The 27,131-nt window shown below is 44.0% G+C and overlaps 1 protein-coding gene across 1 annotated transcript in view; it reads left to right on the top strand.

Annotated features, from left to right (window-relative positions):
* Window positions 1-27,131, top strand: part of LOC127318310 (putative protein phosphatase 2C 23) — a 50,604-nt gene that overhangs the window by 2,188 nt on the left and 21,285 nt on the right. Inside the window, exon 2 of the mRNA XM_071822083.1 lies at window positions 17,817-17,823. Coding sequence (XP_071678184.1) covers window positions 17,817-17,823 — 7 coding nt within the window. The remainder of the gene's footprint in view (window positions 1-17,816; window positions 17,824-27,131) is intronic.

The raw sequence follows: 27,131 nt of genomic DNA, 5'->3' as shown, positions 1-27,131 counted from the left end.
TGAACTATTGTAATATATGTATGGTTGAAATCATCAAGCTCTCTAGGATGGATGAAGATGCAGATTATCCCGTTTGCTCTGCCTCAGCACTAGAAACTCTCAAATAAATATTTCACAAGCATTGCAGTTGACATTGGCGACTAAAATCTTGGTCATGCCACTAATTTTCTTTAAATTTAAAGGTAGTTAATTTTCATTCCTCAAATTGTGGCATACATGCCCAGGTTCCTTGCACACACAGGATTCCAATGAGTGACACTTCTGTGAACTCACTTTTCTACTAGTGAGTGGTATCGCTCCAGGTTTCTACTATTACAGAGAAAACCACTCGAGGGGAAAACTCACTAGATTGGAAACTACTAATTAGAGCTACGGAACGCCCAACAAAGATATAAACACATTTAACTAGTACAAACAGTATCAGGTATCTCAACACAACTTTAAGATCCATGTAGTGCCTTCTCGATAATCAGACGAAACATGGAAGTGATAAACTATTGTTCAGTATCCAGGTTGTGGGCTTCCACTCTTTGCATCTATTGACATCCGCTTGCCAGCTCATCATGCTTATGCCACGCGCCAGTAACTCGGGCTCATTCCTCTGCTCTCCTTGAATGATTTCTTTGTGTAATTTATTGGCCACTACTCAATATGTCGGAAAGGCAGCGGATGGCAGGTTGGACGTTGGACGAAATTGCAATGCCACATTGAGTTAGCATCATGAATGACGACTGCGTTTGCGGCAACATCGGTGAAATTCAACAAAAAAGCGTACCTTTAGCAGATTTGAGAGCAACTGCTACACCTACCTGGACCTCCCCATTCAACGATAAGATGAATAGCAACCCTCACTCTTACTTCTAGAAGATCGCAAGATGAATGTTGGTCAGCAGATACAACTTTCTAAAGTAATGAAATAAATGGATGTTTCTTTAATGACAACGAGGTAAAACGGATTATATGTTCATGCTATTTCTTGAAGAAAGTTTATGAATGGATGCTATGTCTAGTTGAGGCAATGTGCAAGCTTCACCATTCGCAAGCGGGACAAAACACAAGGCTGAAGCATTAGCAACAATTACGAATGCTCTTGGGTTATCATGTTCCTCAAAAGCTCAGATATCAGCTTTACCATTCGCTGGTTGACTAATTATATTTTTTTCGAAAGCTCTTGCTCATTATCTTCAGTAATCCAGGACTATAAGTCCTTCTCAATTAAGTCCACAAAGATGATATTGGCAATGTTTTAGCTCAGCTAATGTAGTGATTTAAGTTGGAGCTTGATGGCGTGTAACTCACACGTTCGTTGGGAACCCCAAGAGGAAGGTATGATGCGCACAGCAGCAAGTTTTCCCTCAGAAAGAAACCAAGGTTTATCGAACCAGGAGGAGCCAAGAAGCACGTTGAAGGTTGATGGCGGCGGGATGTAGTGCGGCGCAACACCAGGGATTCCGGCGCCAACGTGGAACCTGCACAACACAACCAAAGTACTTTGCCCCAACGAAACAGTGATGTTGTCAATCTCACCGGCTTGCTGTAACAAAGGATTAACTGTATTGTGTGGAAGATGATTGTTTGCAGAAAACAGTAGAATAGTATTGCAGTAGATTGTATTTCAGTATAGAGAATTGGACCGGGGTCCACAGTTCACTAGAGGTGTCTCTCCCATAAGATAAACAGCATGTTGGGTGAACAAATTACAGTTGGGCAATTGACAAATAAAGAGGGCATGACCATGCACATACATATCATGATGAGTATACTGAGATTTAATTGGGCATTACGACAAAGTACATAGACCGCCATCCAACTGCATCTATGCCTAAAAAGTCCACCTTCAGGTTATCATCCGAACCCCCTCCAGTATTAAGTTGCAAAGCAACAGACAATTGCATTAAGTATGGTGCGTAATGTAATCAACAACTACATCCTTAGACATAGCATCAATGTTTTATCCCTAGTGGCAACAGCACAACACAACCTTAGAACTTTCTCACATCGTCCTGTGTCAATGCAGGCATGAACCCACTATCGAGCATAAATACTCCCTCTTGGAGTTACAAGCATCTACTTGGCCAGAGCATCTACTAGTAACGGAGAGCATGCAAGATCATAAACAACACATCGATATAACTTTGATAATCAACATAACAAGTATTCTCTATTCATCGGATCCCAACAAACGCAACATATAGAATTACAGATAGATGATCTTGATCATGTTAGGCAGCTCACAAGATCCGACAATGATAGCACAATGGGGAGAAGACAACCATCTAGCTACTGCTATGGACCCATAGTCCAGGGGTAGACTACTCACACATCACTCCGGAGGCGACCATGGCGGCGTAGAGTCCTCCGGGAGATGATTCCCCTCTCCGGCAGGGTGCCGAAGGCGATCTCCTGGATCCCTCGAGATGGGATCGGCGGCGGCGGCGTCTCTGGAAGGTTTTCCGTATCGTGGCTCTCGGTACTGGGGTTTTCGCAACGGAGGCTTTAAGTAGGCGGAAGGGTAGGTCAGGAGGCGGCACGAGGGCCCCACACCACAGGGCCGCGCGGCCAAGGGCGGGGCTGCGCCGCCCTAGGGTGCGGCCCCCTCGTGGCCCCTCTTCGTCTCCTCTTCGGACTTCTGGAAGCTTCGTGGCAAAATAGGACCCTGGGCGTTGATTTCGTCCAATTCCGAGAATATTTTGTTACTAGGATTTCTGAAACCAAAAACAGCAGAAAACAGCAACTGGCACTTCGGCATCTTGTTAATAGGTTAGTTCCAGAAAATGCACGAATATGACATAAAGTGTGCATAAAACATGTAGATAACATCAATAATGTGGCATGGAACATAAGAAATTATCGATACGTCGGAGACGTATCAGAGCTAACAATTCCTAAATAAGTAGGTATCCTCAACATAACAACACATGCATGTTGGAATATGTAGGAGCTAGACGATGCTATCTGCTTTACACTCTTCAAATTAAAGGAAAACGCGTACTCAGAATGAAAATTTGTAGATGCAGACAATACTGCATAGCTTTCTTTGGTATGCTGATACATAGTCACCAAGTGTTTCGTGACACACCTCAACTCTTTTAGCGTGTGTTAGTGGAGAAATCAACCATTAGGGGAGAAATGTAATCTGGAAATGGAAAATGAACAAGGCAGCCAATTAGAAGCTAAATCTTTTTTTGTTTCTCAAAAATGCACCATGATAGCAGAGGGTCTGTCAATCTATGATCTTACTTTGACTTGATTTTTGTACTAACGCAACTAATTTACTAAAACAAAGAACAATAGCATCATGAGGTGTAGCAAGCAACGTTACTTCGGATTGTAATAATCATGAGGTGTTCATAATTTCCTGTACTTGCGATGTCTGATGGCTGCAAAAGCATACTACGGATCATTCTAAGCATTGCAAGAGAATTACTGCTAATAGTATTAGAGTTTGAAATTCTAATCACAACCATCCAAAGTAGACTAATAACAGTGTGAACTTAATTACGAAATTATATAATATGAAAAACTTAGTTCTAGAGAATGTACTATACAACACGAATAGTAGGCATTAACCAGATTAATAGCAGCAAAACAACAATATCATGCCATGAGCAAATCCTAGAAACCATCCCACCACCACTATAATCTAAACCCGCAGTTCATCGGCTCGATGGTGGAGCACATCACAACCACAACTCCATGGATGGGGCATCACAGAGCACTAAAACAAAAAGGATAAAAACCAGAAACTGACCTAAACCTAGGAGGCAGGAAGGCCACCGTCGCCTCGCGCTGCCAGGCCAAACCTATTTTAGCAAAATCATGCTGCCATTTATTATTTTATTTTGATAGTCAAAAAATTTGCAATGCATGTGCACCTAAAAGTAAACAACATATGAAGATCACAATCGTTCAGAAAACAACTGCCTAACACCAGCGTCTTACTTAAATCAAGAAAGAAAGCAGGTAATGCCATATACTACTGGTTAATCATACCGGAAAACACACCTGGATGGTACCAGGAAAGTACTATGTGTTCAAACATACCCTACCGGAACATGATTTTACCATGTGAAAAATAAATGAAGTAAAATACGACAAGAACAACCGACAAACACGAGGAATAAGTGCATGTTTTCCATCCAAGAATTAATGTACAACTCACCCAAGCATGTGACGTATTCTGAAGGAGGGTCTGGTTACTCGCCGGGTAGTACATCACCCAACTGCTCTCCTTTGCGTTTGTAGCGGTGCGCGTGTAGATGCCAATGTCAAGAACAGAGCGTCATTCTGGTGGCTATAACTGCAGGTGCTCACGCAACCGCCCTGGTTCGAGTCCTGGACTCGCCAGGTGCTTCTTCTATAAAACAAAGCTACCAAGGGCTAGTCCTTGCATTCCTTTATTCATTTATTTTTCTAGGTGCCGATGCCATTCAGCAGAAGCCACTCAAATATGCTCCCGGTTTCACAGGCTTCAAAGACCTGCAAAATAAGAGAAATTTACACTTCAAGCAATTGATTTAAGCCCTAGATCATGCAGAGCAAAAAAAACAAAGAACTGATCGGGTATCAGGCTTTTGTAAGTTGTATATCAATCTGCAATACTCTTGGTGTACACAATACATGTATCTGGCTAGGACATGCATATTACACTTGAAATGCATCTAGAGAACCTCATCAGGCCGATACAAAAAAGGTGGCACAAACTACTTACATCATGTACCCTTGGTGATATCATCGACATCAAAAGAATCATAGGAGGTTTTCTCCTCATACACCTTGAGAAAATGACTTCAATTTCTATCGTGAGTGATAAAAAAGTGAATATGATCATCTTTCGGCCACAAATATGGGTACCTCAGATTCTTAATGCCTAACAAACACTACAGGGACACTTCATAAACGAGTAGCATAACATGGAGCATAAATATATCACAAGGGAAAGACACAAATTTGGCAGCTACGAGTTTAGCAACATTGTCAAATCAACCACGTACATGGAAACGACCAAAAGATTTCACAAAAAGATTAGATACAACATTAGATTTAAAAAAAAGCTTAGGAGACGACTTCAAGCTACAGATTAACTAAAAAAAGATCTAATTCTCTTCTCTTGTCTGTTTTAGCTCATATTTGAATAACACCAGAATTTAGTTTCCCAAGAAAAAAGTGCACGAGACAATGAAAAGGGAGAGAATACCCTTACGCCAATCAAAACTTTGAAGCTCCCGGAAAATTTTGAAGTTTGGCTAAACTAACTATACAACTCTACATAAATTCGCTTGGTAAATAAGAACATATAAAATTTCATCTAGTTAATTCATCTTCCAGTTGAGATTCTGGATCCTAACACCTAATCAACAAATTAATCGGTAAGATGATATATTGAAACCTGCACATGAATAAAATAATTAATACTGTGAAGGGGTAAACATTTCTGATAGTACCAGCGGGAAAGAAAATCTTACTATGTGGAATATAAGAACATACTTATAAATTAAATCAATCAAGGAGTGGAGAGAATAGCTAGCCACAATAAAGTAACAGACTATGTAATGAGTAGTCGAACACCTCGTATAAATTCGACAACGGAAAATGTCATCTTCATGTAAAGGAAAGTCTGTTTCACTTCTAAAATTTCCAACTCAGTAAAATGAAGAATACCAGCTACAACCGAGAGAGTTGCCTCATGCAAGATATTCCAACAGAGAGTACAACCTCTCGCAATTATAGCAAAAATTCAGCAAGGCTTGTGAGAACTCACCCATGCGAGCAACAATCAGGAGATTGCCTTCTACAACCAGTAGAATGGCCAGTACCATCCCTAATACAAAATCTCACGGGTGAGGAGGAACAAACTAAGTACTCGATTAATGTTCCCAGTCATTTAGTGTTCAACATAAGCGTTGCCATTTTCCATGTCCATTAGAGTTAAGAGAGGGATTTAGTCAATTGTCATTGCAAATAAGAACCACCAAGATATCATGCATAATATTGGAGAAACTTATCAAGAATAACTGAAGTACTCTAGCAGATGCTCTAAGAGGAATAAATATGTGATCGTGTGTTGTGGTATCATTCCCCAAAATATACAATTAGCGCAAGCATATCTCATGGAGAAGTACCACAGCAAAGATGAGTTTTCCCAAACTACCATGAGTGAAAAAATTTCCACCTTTAAGCAAGCATGATGTAGTATGATCAATAATTAGCAAATAGAAGCTCTACTCCGCAATTTACAATAAAATTAAATATGTTAACACTTTACAAGGACACGGAAAGGAGAAGGAAAGAAGCAGAAACTCACATGAACCATGAGATGAAGAAGAGGCCACTGCTGCCATGGTGGCGGTGCTGTGAACTCATCGCCATCACACAACACTGAGAGGGGACGTGAAGCGGGAAGTAGTCTAACCCGCGGGCATTCAATTTTCTATGAGGGGCAGCAATGTGCGAGATGACAAGTAATTTTTCAGGATACCTGAAACCACCATATACAAGCATATATGATTTTCACAAATTCCAGCTCAACCAAGATAATCAGGCAAGCACGAACACATCCAACTGATGCAGAACAATTGAGGAGTCAATGACTTACATTAGATGTAGGTGAAGCCAGTGTGGTGCTTGAGTGTTTTCAGTCCAGATGTGACTCTTCTTCAACATTAGCTCTCAAGCTTGGCAGGGCGAAAGCTCTCAGGTAGCAACTGCAATTGTTTTGAAAAATAAGCCTTGATTTTCTTTATCATTTGCAATGCAAGAGTCACTTGAAATTACAATGAAGACTGATAAATTTAATTTCGAACAAGAAATATGAACTTGCGAAAATAAAAGGCGCATAAATCTAAGAAAGTAATTAGAAGCATTAGCTCTCAAGCCTGGAAAGGTGAAAAGGGTCTTATTCAACATTGCGGATGTTTTGACAAACATGACTTAAATTTATCATCATCACCACCTTTTCCTAGTAAAAATCAATTTCAATTAAATTAGTTATGCATTAATAAGTGGGAATTTATTCACAACAATCAGGTTACTATCAATATGTGAAAAATAATTCTAGGGCCAATCATAGATCCTATGCCAATGCTTGTAGCTACTAGAGAAGACTATCATGCCAAAGTTAGAATAGTGTATAGCTACTATAGAGAAAGAAGTGGATCTACCAGAAATCTGAGCACCGTTCATGTATGAATGGCTAATAACAAGGTTTACATAGGAGAATCACCTATTGTGGAAGTAGAACGGCAAGAAAAACAGCAACCTACAACAGGGATCTACACAAAATATTAACAGAGTTGCTGCAAACTGAAGCTAGCATTTGTACCACAACAAAGCTAGGAAAAATCAAGACAAAGTCTGCACCAACAGAAACGACATAATGCTAATCCCATAAGGAACATAGACATACATGATTACTAGAGAAACATAGCCTAAATAGGCGAAGAAAAAAACGCCAAGCACTACAATATCATATGAGTAAGCATGAAAGAAGATTTGAGGGAGCAAAACATTTGGACAGCGGCAGCGTTGCGGCATACACCAAGAGCTCGAATTACCTTACCCCAAATAACATCACATGAACAACTATGATTCTAAATGGCAATAATCTTGTAACATCACATGCTATAATGAGCTACCAACAAGTCATGGTAGACAACATTTGTCCTCGACTGTCAGACTCGCAAGTTTTCTGTCTGACAAAATAACAAAACCAAAACACATCGAAATCTGCAATTTTCACTCCAATGACCAGGGCAGAAACAACTATAGACCAGTTAACTAAATATCTGGATTGATATTGTTTGGCCTCAGTGCTTTCTGGGTTTGCAAAAGACATCTCTTTCCACCCCAGATTTCACATAAATCTAGAGCAAAAGCAATGGAAGGGCTCACCTTGTTCTCATTCTTGTTGATGCCATAGCCGCTGTTGTATACATTTGATTGACAAGCATATGCATAGCAGTGTCACCGGCGCGTGTCTCCTTGAGCATGTTCTGGAACCACCGCTTGGTGCAGTCCAAACCACCTTGGTGTGCATGCAAATACACAGTCTATAAAATTACACTAGTGTACAAAATGATAATTTCAGCGAATGACTAAAGACAAGCGTTGGTGCTAGATTTTATTAACATCTTTTTTTAACAAAGAAATCAATTTATGGGCATTTAATTTATATTTCAAATCAGTGAACTAATGATCAAAAAGCAAAGAAAAATTTCTCGTTCACATTTTCCCGTTTTAAAGGTTATACTTCCATGTGCACATAAAGTAATACCACTTTCATAGGAAGAAACATAAGGTAGCACCGGCGTAACAGGAAAATCACACTAACCATTGAAGCCAGTAATACCACTTGCATAGAGTTGGTGGGTGTTCCTCTGAAAGTGGAGCTTCCGTTTACTCTTCCTAGTGACACTAGAAAACATATAAGACGAATTAGAAAACTAGGACAAGATGGTAGGGATTTCGATGGAGAAGATTTTACAAGGATGTAACTCAAGCTTATTCCCAGATTCCTTGTTCTGAGAAAATCTGGCGCCTCCAATTCTTTTGCTCAACACTCAAGAAATAAATCAAAAGAACTGAATTTTATATTTATGGCGTAAATTTATCTATATGTGGACGTAAAGTCTAAGATAAGTAAAAATAAGCCGCAACTGCTAAATAAAGCAGTGTATCCAAATTAAACAGAGTTGTACTGAATACGTAGAATTAATGTTGACGAACAAGGCAGAACCAAAAAGCGGCTGCATCGGGCAGCAATTCATTATAGTTGGTACCTTTGGATACCGATGTCGACGGGCTACTTGCTTAGGGGCAGCTCGACCTCCCTCCTACATGACGTGGAAGCCCCCAGCCGCGTATCCACGGCCTCCGAGCTCCGAGTCTGTCGTCGGCCGCCACCGCAAAGACGTCGGTCATCGAACATCATCTGCGGAGGATCCAGGCAAGCACCTAGGCTAGAATCGACAGCTCATCACCGAACACTGCCGTCCATCCTCTAGAGATAGTGCTTTCAGAGCACGACACCCATAAGCACCATCATCTACGGACTGTGTGATTCCTTTAACTAAAATGGTCAACTAATGAGGCTTCTTCTTATGGTACTTCAAGTGTTCAATTCTTTTCTGGGACATTTCTTTGTACACCTGCTTGAAATAAAATAGAGATGCAATCAGTAAGAATCTCAGCTTATGATCACAGCACAATAGTCAAAATGCTACATACTTCAACTAATTTATCTAAGCATTTATGAAATAAAATGGTCACAACTGAATAACCAAAACTACAGTATTTTCGCAACAAAAGTGGTGTTACTTAATCTAATAACAAAAGTTCACTAGTTGAAAGGTCTTACATACATGCACCTTATGAAACAATTACACCAGGCAGAAAGAAGTGAACAAAAGGCATGAAATATTCACCCAAAGCCTAGCATGAAAGGAAAACTGTATCAGTTACACGAGTAGCACAGTATCAGTTGATAGACGACAGTAGAGTAAGCGTCAAACGATTTGTTAAAGGTCCTACGTACTACATTTGAACTGTATATATCTACTAGCTTAAATCATCAAACAGCAGAATCACTTATAAAAGTGAGCAAACGAAATTAAGGCCTGTGGCACTATACATCAAGAGAGATTATTTTTTTAACATTTTCCATTATAAGCATAATAAAATGACATGATACTAATATATACTACCTCCATCCCAAAGATTAAGGCTTATAGTTTTTTAGAAAAGTCAAAGCAAGTAAAGTTTAACTAAAATTTTAAAATAAACTATCAATAAATATGATATTTTGTAGATAGCACATGAAAATATATTTCATTATCTATCTAATAATATTAATTTTATATTTGACATGTTAATACTTTTTTATAAAAACTTAGTCAAACTTAACATAGTTTGACTTTCTAAAAAAAATATAGGCCTTAAGCCTTGGGATGGAGGTAGTATACAGTTGTCTTAATTTATACCAGCCACAACAGTGTGATTAAGTATCGCAATTAATACCTGCAAGGTGAAATTAAAATACGCACAACAATGGTAAAAGTTCCATCAAAATTGAGCATCTGCTGCTGGAAGGGCATTTGCTCATATAACTTACCGGCGCAAGGATCAAAACTTAAAAAATGTACCGGCCCTATCTGGCTCGCATGTTATCTTTTTGCAGATGTGGAGTCTAAAGTTTGAGGCAAGAGAAAAGGAGGGACTAAGCTGGATGGCGCGCGAGCTAAGGGAGTTGTACGTGTCTCTGAAGCCAACAAGATGAGGCCCTAGGGTGTGCCTTCACCGGCCTTTGTTCGTGTCTCGGCATGTCTGTGGGGAGGCTGACCCCGTTTTAGAGCATCTCCAACAGAGGCTCTAAAATTTGGCGTTGTAAAAAGTCGTTTTCAGCGCGCTCGATCTAGATATAGCGCGCGGAGCCGACGCGAGCTTCGCCGGAGGCTCTATTTTACAGCGCGACCAACAAGCCAAAAACCAGCCCTTCACCAGAGGCTGTAAAATAGAGCTCCACAAACAAGTTTCTTCTACATACATGCAACAAACAAGATCAAACATGCCACAAATAAATCTAAAAAAATCAACTAAATCAACTAAAAATCAACTCCAGCGAGGCAGCTCCGGTGAGCTTGCTCCGGCGAGGCGTTGGAACTCCGGCCAGCAAAAGCAGCTCGTCCCCGTGTTCATCCCGTGGCTCTCCAGGTGCAGCCCGTCGTGTCCCTGCAGCCCGTGGCCATGACGCGGCGGGACATGGGGGAAGTCGGGCGGCCCTGGCGCGGCAGCCATGGCACGGCGGCCCTGGCGCGGCGGGAGGTGGAGGTCGGGCGCGGAGGCCCTGGGGCGACGGGAGATGGGGGGAGGTCGGGCGCAGCTGGAGATGGTGGAGCGGGAGATGGGGGAGGTCGGGCGGGGCTGCCATGGCGCGGCGGCCCTGGCGCGGCGGCCATGGCGCGGCGGGAGATGGGGAAGGTCGGGCGCGTCGGCCATGGGGAAGGTCGGGCGGGGCAGGCCATGGCGCGGCGGGTGGCGGAGCTTGGGCGGGGCATCCATGGCGCGGCTTGGCTTTTCAGCGTCTGTTTTCTTCCCGCGATGGAGAAATCAGTTTACAGCGCGCGCCAGTCGACGCATCAAATATAGCACTTTGGATAGCGCAAACTACCGCACGCGCTAAAATATTTACAGCGCGACCTATTTTACAGCGTCTGCTGGAGGACCCAAACACGCGTTTGGCGCTGTATATTGACAGTTTTTTTAGCGCGCGTCCAGTTTACAGCCTCTGTTGGAGATGCTCTTATGTTGTACGATGTGCTTTTTGGTCGTTTTGGCGAAGCTGTAGGCCCAGCATGTGTTGAACTAAACCCTCTGGCTTTATTAATTTAAAGTTAGACATTTCATGCTACCTGTTATCTAAAAAAAAAAACCTGGCTCTCGCATCATCGGCACCGTTGTGTCCTCGTTGCCGGCACCCATCCTCGCCGGTGTGAAGTCAACCGTACGGCCATGCCAGTTCGACTACGCCACGCACCAGCAAACAAGCATGCCTCGACGCCACGGCTGCAAGGCGACGCCACCTCTCTCTCATGGACCATAATTTGGCGGGGTAGAGAGTGGGGGACGAACTGGGGCGGATGGGAAGAGGTGAATCTGTGTCGGGGTTGGGGAAAACAAGGCGGCGGCAGAGGGTACGCCGGCGAGGTGATAAGCAGCGCCGATGGAGGTGTTGCAAGGGATTGGAGATATAGGCAAGACAGGAAGTGAGAGGCGAGAGAGAGAATGGGAGGAGGAAGCAGCGGGTTAGGGTTGACTGGGCTTGTACTCTCTCGGCTGGACCTTGGCCCAGCAAGCGCACATATCCATTTCTCTTCTCGTCTTTGTTTTTTTCTTACAAAGGAAGCAGTGAGATAACCAGATCATAACTGATACAATACCGTATGCTATTCGTCCAGAAGAGCAAATCTGCTCTTTTGTTTGCTTACCCTCAAATAGATTCCAGGTCGCGGGTTCGTTAGTGAAAAACATTGTGTTGATAACATTTTTTTTTTACAACGCAGAGTTCGGACTTGCGAGTTCAGTTAGCTGTTAAGCACGTCCAGGCTACAGTATTACGGAAACCACATGACTTAATGTATGAGTTCTAAAATTGATGGAGATGACTTGGACAAACATTGTAATCGTGCATAGCTGAATCTCAGGATCCAATCAGACTTTTTAAATTGATGGAGATTAAGTTTTATATCCATGGAAACTGACAAAGTTCAGACTTTACAAAGTTCAGTTAGCTGCTGGCTATTTATCTATTTATTTTTTGATGATCCCTCATTAAGCTCCCTTAGTATATGGATGCCATCTCCTACATAGTCATGCTTAAGATCCAATCAAGTCAAATGGGAAAAGGATACTTACAACAAAAGATCAGAAAACAAGAAGGCACAACCTACGTACCCTGCTTCGCAAGTGGTGGACGACGGCGAGGACAGGAACATACATGCAGGCATCTCCGTTTGCACCTCCAGCAGCTACCGACATATCCCCAAAAACAAAAAAATGGTTAAGCAATATACGCCAAAACAAAACAAGCCTAGGTGACACCACCACAATTACAGTGAAGTTAGATCAAGAAAACACAGAGGTCTTCGCATCATGCGTCTTGTCTGCCGACATGGCCTTTCCGGGACATGCCGTGCACCACGACTGTGTCCGGCTTCTGCCGGACTATCCCGCCCGAAAGATGCATGCCATATGCTACATGGGACTCGTGATCTGAAGATGACGGAGTTTGTGGTGGAGGAAGAACACGGCTTCGTTGGAGGATGAAGAGCAGAGCGACATTGTAGGGAATTTATAGAGCGAGGGCGATCGACTATGAGAAGGAAGGCGAGCGGGGAACGCGCACAGACGACGGATGGGAGCACGATCCGCGTGACGAACCCGAGGTGAAGCGGCAGCCATCGGATGGGGGAGTGAAGGATTGCCGGATCGGGGCTTTGCTGCCGCTGGTTTTCAGGAGAAGAAATCCAGAAGGCCGCGGCATACACGGGATTTTAATTGACTTGCTTTAGCAGCGGAGATACATGGATTTCTTTCCTATCTGCAACATGGATCGCATACTGTATGCATGCATGTATCGATCCTCCATCTTTGTTTACTAATTGGAGTACGTTGTGTATGCATGAGTGTTGAGTGTGCCCACGCACCGTATCAAAACTGATGCTGCTAGCATATACATTGCCGGCTTGCCGCCTTGCCCGAGAGGGTAGGAGGAAAGAGAGGGTAGGAGGATGAAGAGGTTGCAATCCAGTTGCAAGATCGATCGGTTGTAAAGATTTCCTTGTGTGCTTTGTATTCCTCCTTATATACGCGCAGGGCATAGTAGTTCAAACAGTTAGCACCATACTTTTATGGCACAGTACATGCCATCATGCTAACTTGAATATTGGCCACCGGAGGACGGGGTGGCAGCTGCTCCGTGTTGGGGCCGCCACGACCTGCTGCAAGAGCTGGATGGCCTTCTCGAGGCCAACCCACTTGGTAAGCTTGTCCTGCTTGGACAACTCCATGGCGCGCGATGGCCGCCTCCTCCATGAGCTCCTCCTCCTACGTCGGCTTGTAGTCGAGGTTCTCATCCTCCGGTGGGTCCTTAGCAGCGCCCTGGAAGTGTGACAATGCGCCGACAGCCAAGGCAGCGGGCCGACGTGCCGGAACCGCGGTATTGCGACCAGTTAGGGTGGGCCTGGCCGCATGGTGGGGAAGGCGTACCCCGGCCACTCCTATGGAACATCCTCCTCCATCTTGATCGGTGTTATCTGGGACGCCCTCTGCGGCGGCATCTAGGAAGGCGTCGTAGGCTGCTCGTGCGTCTTCGGCGCCTCATAGTCGATGTTGTCATCCTCGAGTCCTTTCGGGTGGGCGCTGATGCTCCGGTGCCAAGCATCGTACTGGCGGTGGAAGTGGCAGCACCAAGCGTCGTGCCTTTCGGGTGAGGGCGGTCCATATCAGACCACAGCAAGGGCACGCCTGCCTTGGCGTACTGGCGCGCGGGCCGTCTCCGCCTCGGCGTACACACGTTGCTCTGAGTGTGGCATGGGAGGTGGCTGTGCCACCCTAGGCGCGGAAGAGCTTACAGCCGCCATTGCCTCATCCATCTAACACTCTCACATCATGGTCGATTCGATCGCGGGGGGCACCTGCCACCTCCCTTCTCCATGGTGAGGGTTTTGAGCGCTAGGGTTTTGGCAGCTTTGAGTAGGACTAGGCTACGAGGTGGCGCGTTGGGAACTGATGGGACTAGCGGAGAACGACGTGTCCCCATTAATAAGGACCGTGTGGACCCACATCTCCTCGCCTCCCTCGGTCGCTTACGCATGGGCCCGGGGAAGTCTAGCGAGGCACTACTAGGAAAAAGCTATTCAGTGGCGCACCACTATCCCCCATCAGTGGCGCACTGCTGGTGCGCCACTACTATCACGCCACTGCTAAGTTTTAGTAGTGGCGCACTACTGGTGCGCCACAACTACCCTAAGTAACAGTGGCGCACTGCGCCGTGCGCCATTGATAGGTACACTGGTGCGCCACTACTACTCCAAAGGGGTGCGCCACTATTGTTCAGCAGCAGTGCGCCACTACTGTCTGCTGTCGGTGCGCCACTGCTGCCTCCTTGGGTGCGCCACTGTTACGGCGAGCTGGTGCGCCATTGCTGCTTGTTTAGGTGCGCCACTGTGGCATCTCAGACGTGCGCCACTGCTGGCTGCTTTGGTGCGCCACTACTAGTAGTTCATTTTCATTTTTTATATGTCTGGCATGTATTTGTACAGGTTGTATAGCACAGTATAACAGCACAGATACAGAATATATAACACATATATACAACAGCACAGTATACCAATACATAGTCCTTCACATTAGCCTCCATGATTCACAAGATTTCAAATATTAGACAAGTGTTACGGTGTTACAAGTCAAATGAGCTAGTGGTTACACAAGGTCGATCATCTAAACTAGCATCACATAGAAGAGAGCTAGAGTCGCTACTAGCACCGTCCCGATGAAAGTGGTCTTCATCCGGTTCCTCCTCCGCTCCGTCCTCTCTCCCGCCAGATAGCGTGCGTATCTGTCTTCGGCCTCCGCTCTAGTGGTGTACCCTTTGTAGCTGTTACCGCTAAAACGGTGAACCTGTCTCCGACACTCCTCCCAGTCGTTGTAGACTCCGGGAACATTGCCCTTGTACACGACATACCACGTCATATCTACGTACATATGCACAAGCCAAAGAAACATTAGTGCACGCTCATAGATGTTTGCAACGAATAAGAGCAAACTCAAAAACGATCCAAGTAGTATGAACTAAAAGGCATGCCTCATACATTGTTGGTCGGAACAAATATGAACATCCCGGGATGGCGTCAGTGAGGCCAGGTAGGATGCACAAGAGATTGATATTTGTGCCATCACACCAGGCTCACTGGCGTCACCCCGGAGTGTACAGTTGACCAAACATTCTAATCATTGGCACTAAAATGGAAGAAAGGCCAATGCAATTAAGAAGTGCCAACTCAAATAAGAGACAAGTAGCTATTATGAACTAAATGGAATGCCTCATATTTTGTTGGTCGGAACAAATATTAACATTTAGAGAAGGGGTAAGTGAAACCAAGTAGGATGCACAAGAGATTGATACTTGTGTCATCGCACCAGGTTCACTAGCCCCTCCCCCAAGTGTACAAGTGACCAAACATTCTAATCATCGGCATTTTAAAATACGAAAGCAAATGGAAGAATGACAAGGGCCTCATACTTTGTCGATCGAAACAAATATGAACATCCCGGGATGGCGTTAGTGAGGCCAGGTAGGATGCTGATACGTCTCCAACGTATCTATAATTTCCGATGTTCCATGCTTGTTTTATGACAATACCAACATGTTTTGTTCACACTTTATATCATTTTCATGCATTTTCCGGAACTAACCTATTAACAAGATGCCACAGTGCCAGTTCCTGTTTTCTGCTGTTTTTGGTTTCAGAAATCCTAGTAACGAAATATTCTCGGAATCGGACGAAATCAACGCCAAAGATCTTAGAATCCCCGGAAGCATCCAGAACACACGAGAGGGACCAGAGGGGGGGCACAGGCCCACCAAACCACATGGTGGCGCGGCCTAGGGGGGGCCCGCGCCCCCCTATGGTTTGGCCAGCCCTTCGACCCCCTGGCGCCGCCTCTTCGCCTATATAAAGCCCCTGGATCGAAAACCCTGATACGTTCGACGAAAACCACAAAAACCTTCCAGAGCCGCCGCCATCGCGAGGCCAAGATCTGGGGGACAGGAATCTCTGGTCCGGCACGCTGCCGGAGCGGGGAAGTGCCCCCGGAAGGCTTCTCCATCGACACCGCTGCCATCGCCACCGCCATCTTCATCACCGCTGCTGCTCCCATGAGGAGGGAGTAGTTCTCCATCGAGGCTCGGGGCTGTACCGGTAGCTATGTGGCTAATCTCTCTCCTATGTACTTCAATACAATGATCTCATGAGCTGCTTTACATGATTGAGATTCATATGAGTTTTGTATCACAATTCATCTATGTGCTACTCTAGTGATGTTATTAAAGTATTCTATTCCTCCTGCATGGTGTAAAGTGGACAGGGTGTGCATCATGTAGTTCTTGGCTTAGTTTATGATCGTGATCTCTTATGGATTGTGGAGTTAATTATCATTATGATGGTATTGATGTGATCTATTTGGTTATGTTGATCTATCTTACACTATAAGGTTACTTAAATATGAACAAATTGTGGAGCTTGTTAACTCCGGCATTGAGGGTTCGTGTAATCCTACGCAATGCGTTCATCATCCAACAAGAGTGTAGAGTATGCATTTATCTATTCTGTTATGTGATCAATGTTGAGAGTGTCCACTAGTGAAAGTATAATCCCTAGGCCTTGTTCCTAAATACTGCTGAGTTACTACTGCTTGTTTCTTGTTTCTTTGCGTTACTCTGCTGCAATACTACCACCATCAACTACACGCCAGCAAGCTATTTTCCGGCACCGTTGCTCTTTGCTCATATATATTCATACCACCTGTATTTCACTATCTCTTCGCCGAACTAGTGCACCTATTTGGTGTGTTGGGGACACAAGAGACTTCTTGCTTTATGGTTGCAGGGTTGCATAAGAGGGATATCTTTGACCTCTTCCTCCCTGAGTTCGATAAACCTTGGGTGATCCACTTAAGGGAAAACTTGCTGCTGTTCTACAAACCTCTGCTCTTGGAGGCCCAACACTGTCTACAGGAAAAGGAGGGGGAAGTAGACATCAAGCACTTTTCTGGCGCCGTTGCCGGGGAGGAAAGGTAAAAGGCACTCATACTTCGGTTCCAGGTAAAGTACTTTTCTGGCGCCATTGTGTTTGTGCTCGAAGCTATTTCCTTTAGATCCTGCAATTGCAACTTTTTGTTTCTTGTTTACACTAGTTAGGCATAATGGAAAACATCTGTGAGCTCTTTGTACTATTTCCTGAGTCAAGACATGAATGGTTTAATGCGAAAATTAAAAAACCCATGGAACATGTTAGCATGAATACTTTGAACACCATTGTTGCTAATGATATGGAAAATTCTAAGCTTGGGGAAGCTGGCTTTGATGAGCATGATATTTTTAGTCCCCCAAGAATTGAGGAGAAAATTTTCTTTGATGATACTTTGCCTCCTATTTATGATGATTATAATGATAGTGGTCTTTTGGTGCCACCTACTATGGAGAGTAAATTTTGTTGTGATTATACTATGCCTCCTACACTTGATGAGAATAATAATGATAGCTACTTTGTTGAATTTGCTCCCACTACAACTAATAAAATTGATTATGCTTATGTGGGTAGTAATAATTTTATGCATGAGACTCATGATAAGAATGCTTTATGTGATAGTTATATTGTTGAGTTTGTTCATGTTGCTACTGAAAGTTATTATGAGAGAGGAAAATATGGTTGTAGAAATTTTCATGTTACTAAAATGCCTCTCTATGTGCTGAAATTTTTCAAGCTATACTTGTTTTATCTTCCTATGCTTGTTACTTTGCTCTTCATGAACTTGTTTATTTACAAGATTCCTTTGCATAGGAAGCATGTTAGACTTAAATGTGTTTTGAATTTGCCTCTTGATGCTCTCTTTTGCTTCAAATATTATTTCTTGCGAGTGCGTCATTAAAACTGCTGAGCCCATCTTAATGGCTAAAAAGAAAGAACTTCTTGGGAGATAACCCATGTGTTATTTTGCTACAGTAATTTGTTTTATATTTGTGTCTTGGAAGTTGTTTACTACTGTAACAACCTCTCCTTATCTTAGTTTTATGTTTGGTTGTGCCAAGTGAAGCCTCTAATCGAAGGTTGATACTAGATTTGGATTTCTGCGCAGAAACAGATTTCCATCTGTCACGAATCTGGGATTTTCTCTCTGTAGAAAAATCAGAAAAATATGCCAATTTACGTGCGTGTTCCTCAGATATGTACGCAACTTTCATTAGTTTTGAGTTTTCTGATTTGAGCAACGGAAGTATTTATTAGAAATTCGTCTTTACGGACTGTTCTGTTTTGACAGATTCTGCCTTTTATTTCGCATTGCCTCTTTTGCTATGTGGGATGGATTTCTTTGTTCCATTAAACTCCAGTAGCTTTGAGCAATGTCCAGAGTGTTAAGAATGATTGTGTCACCTCTGAACATGTGAGTTTTTGATTATGTACTAACCCCTCTAATGAAGTTTATGAGAAGTTTGGTGTGAAGGAAGTTTTCAAGGGTCAAGAGAGGAGGATGATATACTATGATCAAGAAGAGTGAAAGCTCTAAGCTTGGGGATGCCCCGGTGGTTCACCCCTGCATATATCAAGAAGACTCAAGCGTCTAAGCTTGGGGATGCCCAAGGCATCCCCTTCTTCATCGACAAATTATCAGGTTCCTTCTCTTGAAACTATATTTTTATTCGGTCACATCTTATGTGCTTTACTTGGAGCGTCTGTGTGCTTTTGTTTTTGTTTTTGTTTGAATAAATTGGATTACATCATGCTTGTGTGGGAGAGAGACACGCTCCGCTGTTGCATATGAACACATGTGTTCTTAGCTCATAATATTCATGGCGAAGTTTCCTCTTCGTTAAATTGTTATATGGTTGGAATTGGAGAATGCTACATGTAGTAATTGCTATAATGTCTTGGGTAATGTGATACTTGGCAATTGTTGTGCTCTTGTTTAAGCTCTTGCATCATATACCTTACACCTATTAGTGAAGAAATACATAGAGCTTGTTAAAATTTGGTTTGCATGAGTGGTTTCTCTAGAGTCTAGATATTTTCTAGTAAGATGTTTGAACAACAAGGAAGACGATGTATAGTTTTATAATGCTTGTAATATGTCTTTTATGTGAGTTTTGCTGTACTAGTTCGTGCTTGTGTTTGCTTCAAACAACCTTGCTAGCCTAAACCTTGTATCGAGAGGGAATACTTCTCATGCATCCAAATCCTGAGCCAAACAACACTATGCCATTTGTGTCCACCATACCTACCTACTACATGGTATTTTCCGCCATTCCAAAGTAAATTGCTTGAGTGCTACCTTTAAAATTCCATCATTCACCTTTGCAATATATAGCTCATGGGACAAATAGCTTAAAAACTATTGTGGTATTGAATATGTACTTATGCACTTTATCTCTTATTAAGTTGCTTGTTGTGCGATAACCATGTTCACTGGGGACGCCATCAACTACTCTTTGTTGAATTTCATGTGAGTTGCTATGCATGTTCGTCTTGTCTGAAGTAAGAGCGATCTACCACCTTATGGTTAAGCATGCATATTGTTAGAGAAGAACATTGGGCCGCTAACTAAAGCCATGATCCATGGTGGAAGTTTCAGTTTTGGACATATATCCTCAATCTCAAATGAGAAAATTATTAATTGTTGTTACATGCTTATGCATAAAAGAGGAGTCCATTATCTGTTGTCTATGTTGTCCCGGTATGGATGTCTAAGTTGAGAATAATCAATAGCGAGAAATCCAATGCGAGCTTTCTCCTTAGACCTTTGTACAGGCGGCATAGAGGTACCCCTTTGTGACACTTGGTTAAAACATGTGCATTGTGATGATCCGGTAGTCCAAGCTAATTAGGACAAGGTGCGGGCACTATTAGTATTCTATGCATGAGGCTTGCAACTTGTAAGATATAATTTACATGATACATATGCTTTATTACTACCGTTGACAAAATTGTTTCATGTTTTCAAAATCAAAGCTCTAGCACAAATATAGCAATCGATGTTTTTCCTCTATGGAGGACCATTCTTTTACTTTCAATGTTGAGTCAGTTCACCTATCTCTCTCCACCTCAAGAAGCAAACATTTGTGTGAACTGTGCATTGATTCTTACATACTTGCTTATTGCATTTGTTATATTGCTCTGCATTGACAACTATCCATGAGATATATATGTTACAAGTTGAAAGCAACCGCTGAAACTTAATCTTCCATTGTGTTGCTTCAATGTCTCTACTATGAATTTATTGCTTTATGAGTAACTCTTATGCAAGACTTATTGATGCTTGTCTCGGAAGTACTATTCATGAAAAGTCTTTGCTATATGATTCAATTGTTTACTCATTGCATTTACATTGTTTTGAATCGCTGCATTCATCTCATATGCTTTACAATGGTATGATTAAGATTATGTTGGTAGCATGTCACCTCAGAAATTATCTTTTATCGTTTACCTACTCGAGGACGAGTAGGAACTAAGCTTGGGGATGCTGATACGTCTCCAACGTATCTATAATTTCCGATGTTCCATGCTTGTTTTATGACAATACCAACATGTTTTGTTCACACTTTATATCATTTTCATGCATTTTCCGGAACTAACCTATTAACAAGATGCCACAGTGCCAGTTCCTGTTTTCTGCTGTTTTTGGTTTCAGAAATCCTAGTAACGAAATATTCTCGGAATCGGACGAAATCAACGCCAAAGATCTTAGAATCCCCGGAAGCATCCAGAACACACGAGAGGGACCAGAGGGGGGGCACAGGCCCACCAAACCACATGGTGGCGCGGCCTAGGGGGGGCCCGCGCCCCCCTATGGTTTGGCCAGCCCTTCGACCCCCTGGCGCCGCCTCTTCGCCTATATAAAGCCCCTGGATCGAAAACCCTGATACGTTCGACGAAAACCACAGAAACATTCCAGAGCCGCCGCCATCGCGAGGCCAAGATCTGGGGGACAGGAATCTCTGTTCCGGCACGCTGCCGGAGCGGGGAAGTGCCCCCGGAAGGCTTCTCCATCGACACCGCTGCCATCTCCACCGCCATCTTCATCACCGCTGCTGCTCCCATGAGGAGGGAGTAGTTCTCCATCGAGGCTCGGGGCTGTACCGGTAGCTATGTGGCTAATCTCTCTCCTATGTACTTCAATACAATGATCTCATGAGCTGCTTTACATGATTGAGATTCATATGAGTTTTGTATCACAATTCATCTATGTGCTACTCTAGTGATGTTATTAAAGTATTCTATTCCTCCTGCATGGTGTAAAGTGGACAGGGTGTGCATCATGTAGTTCTTGGCTTAGTTTATGATCGTGATCTCTTATGGATTGTGGAGTTAATTATCATTATGATGGTATTGATGTGATCTATTTGGTTATGTTGATCTATCTTACACTATAAGGTTACTTAAATATGAACAAATTGTGGAGCTTGTTAACTCCGGCATTGAGGGTTCGTGTAATCCTACGCAATGCGTTCATCATCCAACAAGAGTGTAGAGTATGCATTTATCTATTCTGTTATGTGATCAATGTTGAGAGTGTCCACTAGTGAAAGTATAATCCCTAGGCCTTGTTCCTAAATACTGCTGAGTTACTACTGCTTGTTTACTGTTTTACTGCGTTACTACTGCTGCAATACTACCACCATCAACTACACGCCAGCAAGCTATTTTCTGGCACCGTTGCTACTGCTCATATATATTCATACCACCTGTATTTCACTATCTCTTCGCCGAACTAGTGCACCTATTTGGTGTGTTGGGGACACAAGAGACTTCTTGCTTTATGGTTGCAGGGTTGCATAAGAGGGATATCTTTGACCTCTTCCTCCCTGAGTTCGATAAACCTTGGGTGATCCACTTAAGGGAAAACTTGCTGCTGTTCTACAAACCTCTGCTCTTGGAGGCCCAACACTGTCTACAGGAAAAGGAGGGGGAAGTAGACATCAGATGCACAAGAGATTGATATTTGTGCCATCACACCAGGCTCACTAGCGACACCCCGGAGTGTACAGTTGACCGAACATTCTAATCATCGGCCAAATGCAATTAAGAAGTGCCAACTCAAACAAGAGATAAGTAGCTACTATGAACTAAATGGAATGCCTCATACATTGTTGGTCAAAACAAATTTTAACATTCAGGGATGGAGTGAGCGAGGCCAGGTAGGATGCACAAGACATGGATATTTGTGCCATCACACCAGGCTCGCTCGCTCCACCCCCGAGTGTACAAGTGACCAACCATTCTAATCATCGGCATATGCAAACAAAATTAATGACCAAATCAAGTGCGGAAAACGACAGAGCCATATATATAAGTTCACAAACATAGCCGAACTAGTAATTAATAGCAAGTAAAGTGCTGGATAAAGTTTATTACAACAGAAGCTCGTCTTTAGTTCACAACTACATAACTAGGCTCGCACATCAAGACTTTCTCGGAGCGTGGATAAAACCGCCGCCTTTCTTCAAGCACATCCATGAGCGGTAGTCGTCACCCTGCATTTGGAGCTTTGTGTCTATGTCACTGTTTGACGGCTGATAGCCGGCGAAGAACTCCCCCGCGCTTCTAACGACATCTTGATGGATGATTTCAAAAAACTCTACTTGGATGCGGAAGAAGTCTTGCTTGATGCCGTCGTCAGGGACACGCGCCAATTTGTTGGCCCAGTCTCTTAGATGCTCAGGTAGCATAAGCTGCTGCTGGTCCCGTATGAACTTATCCATGTGATAGAGGGCGTAGTAGGCATCCTTGTTACTAGAAGGCGGCTTCTTGACGCAGGGAAACTTTGTTTGGTGCTTGAACACATGCTTCCCGTACCTAACATTTGGCCTCTGCATGTTGCCTTTCGCTTTGACGTAGCCATTGAGAGCATCATCAAGTACGGCCTTGACATTCGTGTAGTCCGTGGTTGACTTACCGTGTAACATCCCAACCTTGTTTATCTAAATAAATGAGTGTTCATGTGCATCTCATGCATGTAGTTTGAGTTTGAACAAAATTTGCATCTCCATTTTCAATTATGCAAATCCCTCTAATTCAATCTTATTCAAAATCTCTCAAGTTTTCAAAATGGACAACATGGCATTGTTCATTAAACCAGTCCATGTGTGTTTATTACTTCCCTGGAAAATTTGAGTTTCAAACTTCATTCAAAAAACAGATTTGAAAATTGATTTTGAAAGGAGAAATAAAACTAGAAAAAGAAAAATCAGAAAAAAGGGGAGAAAACCTCTCTCCTCTCTCTCCCTGGGCCGCAGCCCACTTCTCCCCTTCCTCTCTCTCTTCTCTCCCTGGCCAGAACGGCCCAAGAGGCCCAGGCCGCACCCCCACACAGCCCAGGAAAACCCCCAGGGGGGTTTTTGCAAAAATGGCATCGTCTTCCCGCCGACCGAAGCAGCTCGGTGGCTGCTCGCCGGCCACCCGATGGCCTGGCCGGCCAGGATCCTCTCCGCCGCCCCCCGGCGGCTATAAGAGGCGCGCCGCCGACGCCTCTAACCCTAGCGCCCCACCTCTCCTCTCTCCCGCGAAGAGAATCGCGAATCCCTAACCCTACTGCCGGCCGGGACCCTCCTCGATTCGCCGCCGGCGAGCCCTCCCCGGCGTCGCCGTCGACTCCATCTCGCTCACGGTGAGATTCCGCGCCTCCTGGTCCCCTCAGCTCGCCTCCTCTCCCTCTGTATCGCCGCCGCGCCGCACCACCTGCCCCGGCCGCCGCCGCCCATGGCTGCCGGCCGTGCTCCGGCGACCAAACGCGGGCGGCGCCGCCACCCCTGGACTCCCCACGTCGAGGCCGGTCGTTTGCCCCCGCACACGCGCGCTATCGCGCCCTGAATCGCCGGATTGCATCCCGGCCGAGCTCAATTGTGAGCTCATGGCCATGCTGACGTCAGCATGACGTCAGCATGATGCCATAATTGCTTTTTCCTATTTTTTTTTTCTGTATTTTCAGTAAATACTTTCTGTAATTCTTTAAATAGAAAATAATATGACATGTGGGTCCCCTGGTCAGGATTTTAATAATTTCATAAATGTTTAGAAAAGAATAAAATTATGACATGTGGGTCCAACTTTATTATTATTTGTTTAATTTTCTGAAATTGATTTAAAATGAATTAAATTTTGGAAATTCATAAGTAATTCATTTTAAATCAGAAAAATATAAAATTATATATCAAAATGATCAGAAAAACATTTCCTAATTGTTTATCCATGATTCATACATGCTTGAACCAATTAATTGTGAGCCTTAGTAGAAACCCTAAATCAACCCCTCTCATATGTCGGGTTCGATGCCGAACCCCCTTTAAATTCTGTCGATGCACCTAGGGTTAACCGAATCCCTTTAATATGACATGTCATCATATTGTATGTGCATTGCATTGTACCTTGTCTTGATTGTGCTCTTCCTTTCCGGTGTTTGGTTCTTCATCGATAGGGACCGAACGCGAACCTGAGATCAACGCCACCGAAGAGCAGCATCAGAACCACGAGGGACAAGGCAAGCCCTAACCTGGTTCATATATGGTTTCGAAATGCTTTACTTCTGGTTCTTACATATTGCATCCGCTTCAAATATGTTTTATCGGCAGTTGTAGATATCCTATGTGTGCATAATTCCATCCTTGTAGCCCAGAGTTACTGATCCACCGCTCCCAGCAAAACTAGGTCTGAGCTTGTTCGCATCGCTAGAGCCGTATATGTGTTATGCTTAGCCATGCTTAGCTATTAAAGTCTGATCCATCCGGTTGATGAATCAGAGCTACGAATGAACCTAGTTTGACAGGATGACGTGGTAAGATCAGTGATGATGTTAATAAACATGCTAAAGGCTTGGATGGGCCGCCACATGGGGATGTGGTGATTTGACTCGTTCTCGCCGATACTAGGACCTGAGTTCTTGCCTCTGGAACCAAGACTGAGCGTACAGCCACACGGGGCCCATGGGAACCCCTTGGCCCGAACTTACCTAGCTTACCCATGAGTCAATTAGTTTGCGAGTTCCATTTGCCATACGCATGGGGGAAAGGTGGAAAAGGTTTTCAAAGTGCATCATACAGGGCGTGGCCGGGGTGAAGGATGCTGGAGGCATTGAACTGGATCCCCTGCGCACAATGACCGGGACCGCCTCGGAGAATGGCTACCTACGATGACGGAGCTCCCCAGTTAGTTTGACTCATGGAATAGGCGAAGTAAGGGAAAGGTTTTGGTCGACCACCCTCTGCCGGCACACCAAGGAAGTGTGCTAACGATCTGGCATTAAGAGTCGGTCGGCGCGTGTGGGTAAAGTTGTACACACCTCGCAGGTAAATCTTTTCAAAAGCCGTGTCCACGGTTAAGGACGACTTGGGAAAGGACGTGATGATCATAGACAACTTGAACCTGATCGTAAAACTTGATATCTATGTGTGAATAAGGATCCCTTCTCAGGGTGTCGAGGGGTGATCCTAGGTGATAGGTTCAGGTGATGATGAAGGTTCGGTGGATTCAACATGATGATCTTAGAGCTAGAGTTGATATCGCTCTCTTACCCCTTTTGAAAATGGTCTGAATAGACGAGCTTCTGCTCCCTCCTATTTACAAAGGAAAACTGGCTTTCCGCAAAATAAGCTCCACATAAAGCCTCGCATACCCGCTTTGCTAATAGGTTGTACTAAGTCTTGCTGAGTCCCTGTACTCAGCCTTGCATGCTTTGTTTCAGACAAAGTTCTTCCAACTGATGGCGGCTTCTACCTTGACGTCGACGAGTAGTTCGGAGTTCCTCAGGCGGCAGCCTGAGACTTATGGGCTGGGACGTCGCCTTATGTTATGGCCTCTTAGGCCCTTTGCAGTCTTGTTATCTAGATAACATAATTTGCTTTCCGTTGCTTGTTGAATTGTGGTCAGTGACCTCTGCGTGTAATAAATTTGGATCTTAACTCTGCTAAGAGTTGTAATATATTTGCTTTGAGTCGTAGAGTCACTGTTGTGTTACCGATTCTCACCCTGTAGGCCCTAGAGATCTAGGTTAGGCTTATGCCAGATGTGATATCTGGGTTTGTCTAGCCCCGACCTCCGGGGTCGTTACATACCGTCCGCATCGATGTATGTGGCCACGGAATGCTTCGGGGTTATGGAGATGAGTGTGCAGGTTTTGTCTCTGCGTAGAACACATAATGTTTAAGAACATGACGATTGAAATCTAAAAAAATCACGAGTTAAGACCGGTACGGTGAGGGGGTGACTTACTCGGGAAATACAGGCAGGAGGATGTTACACTTCTTCTGGTTCGCTAGAAAGAAGTCTTTGAGGTATCCACTCGCGACTGCCCGGTCTCCGGCGGTGGCCAAGTGGACGGCACGCATGTAGAAGGGGTCAGCTATCGCGATGTCCGGGATCTTGTTTCTAATGATCCGCATCGCCTTGCTGAGCGAGTATAGGCGAATGAAGGTGTAGTGCAGTCGCGTGGAGTCTCCGAGAGGTGAGTTGTTGCTCCGGGTAGAGGAAGATGCGAGGGCGGCGGTCAGGTGCTCAACTATGCCTTGAAAAACATAAAAATAAAAATTCAGTAAGCTTGTTCATGGTACTGTGGAGTTCAAACAGAGAAAATCAAAAGGAAACCTGATGCTAATTAAACTTTGTCTTGTGTGCTGTCATTTTTATGTCAGGCAAATGGCTACAGGGCTACACATAAGCAGAACATAATGCTTTGTGGTCTAGTGCACAGAATATGAGGCATTCATCCAGAACAGCAACATTCATCCAAAGAGATCAAATGTTCCAGAACAGAGCCTCATTATTTTGCTTCAGTATAACTAATACTGCTAATATTTGGCATATATCCAAACT

The sequence above is a fragment of the Lolium perenne genome, chromosome 6 (assembly GCF_019359855.2).
Source record: "Lolium perenne isolate Kyuss_39 chromosome 6, Kyuss_2.0, whole genome shotgun sequence".
NCBI lineage: Eukaryota > Viridiplantae > Streptophyta > Magnoliopsida > Poales > Poaceae > Lolium > Lolium perenne.
The sequence above is the reverse complement of the archived record's forward strand: the minus strand, read 5'-3'. Positions and strand labels throughout refer to the sequence as shown.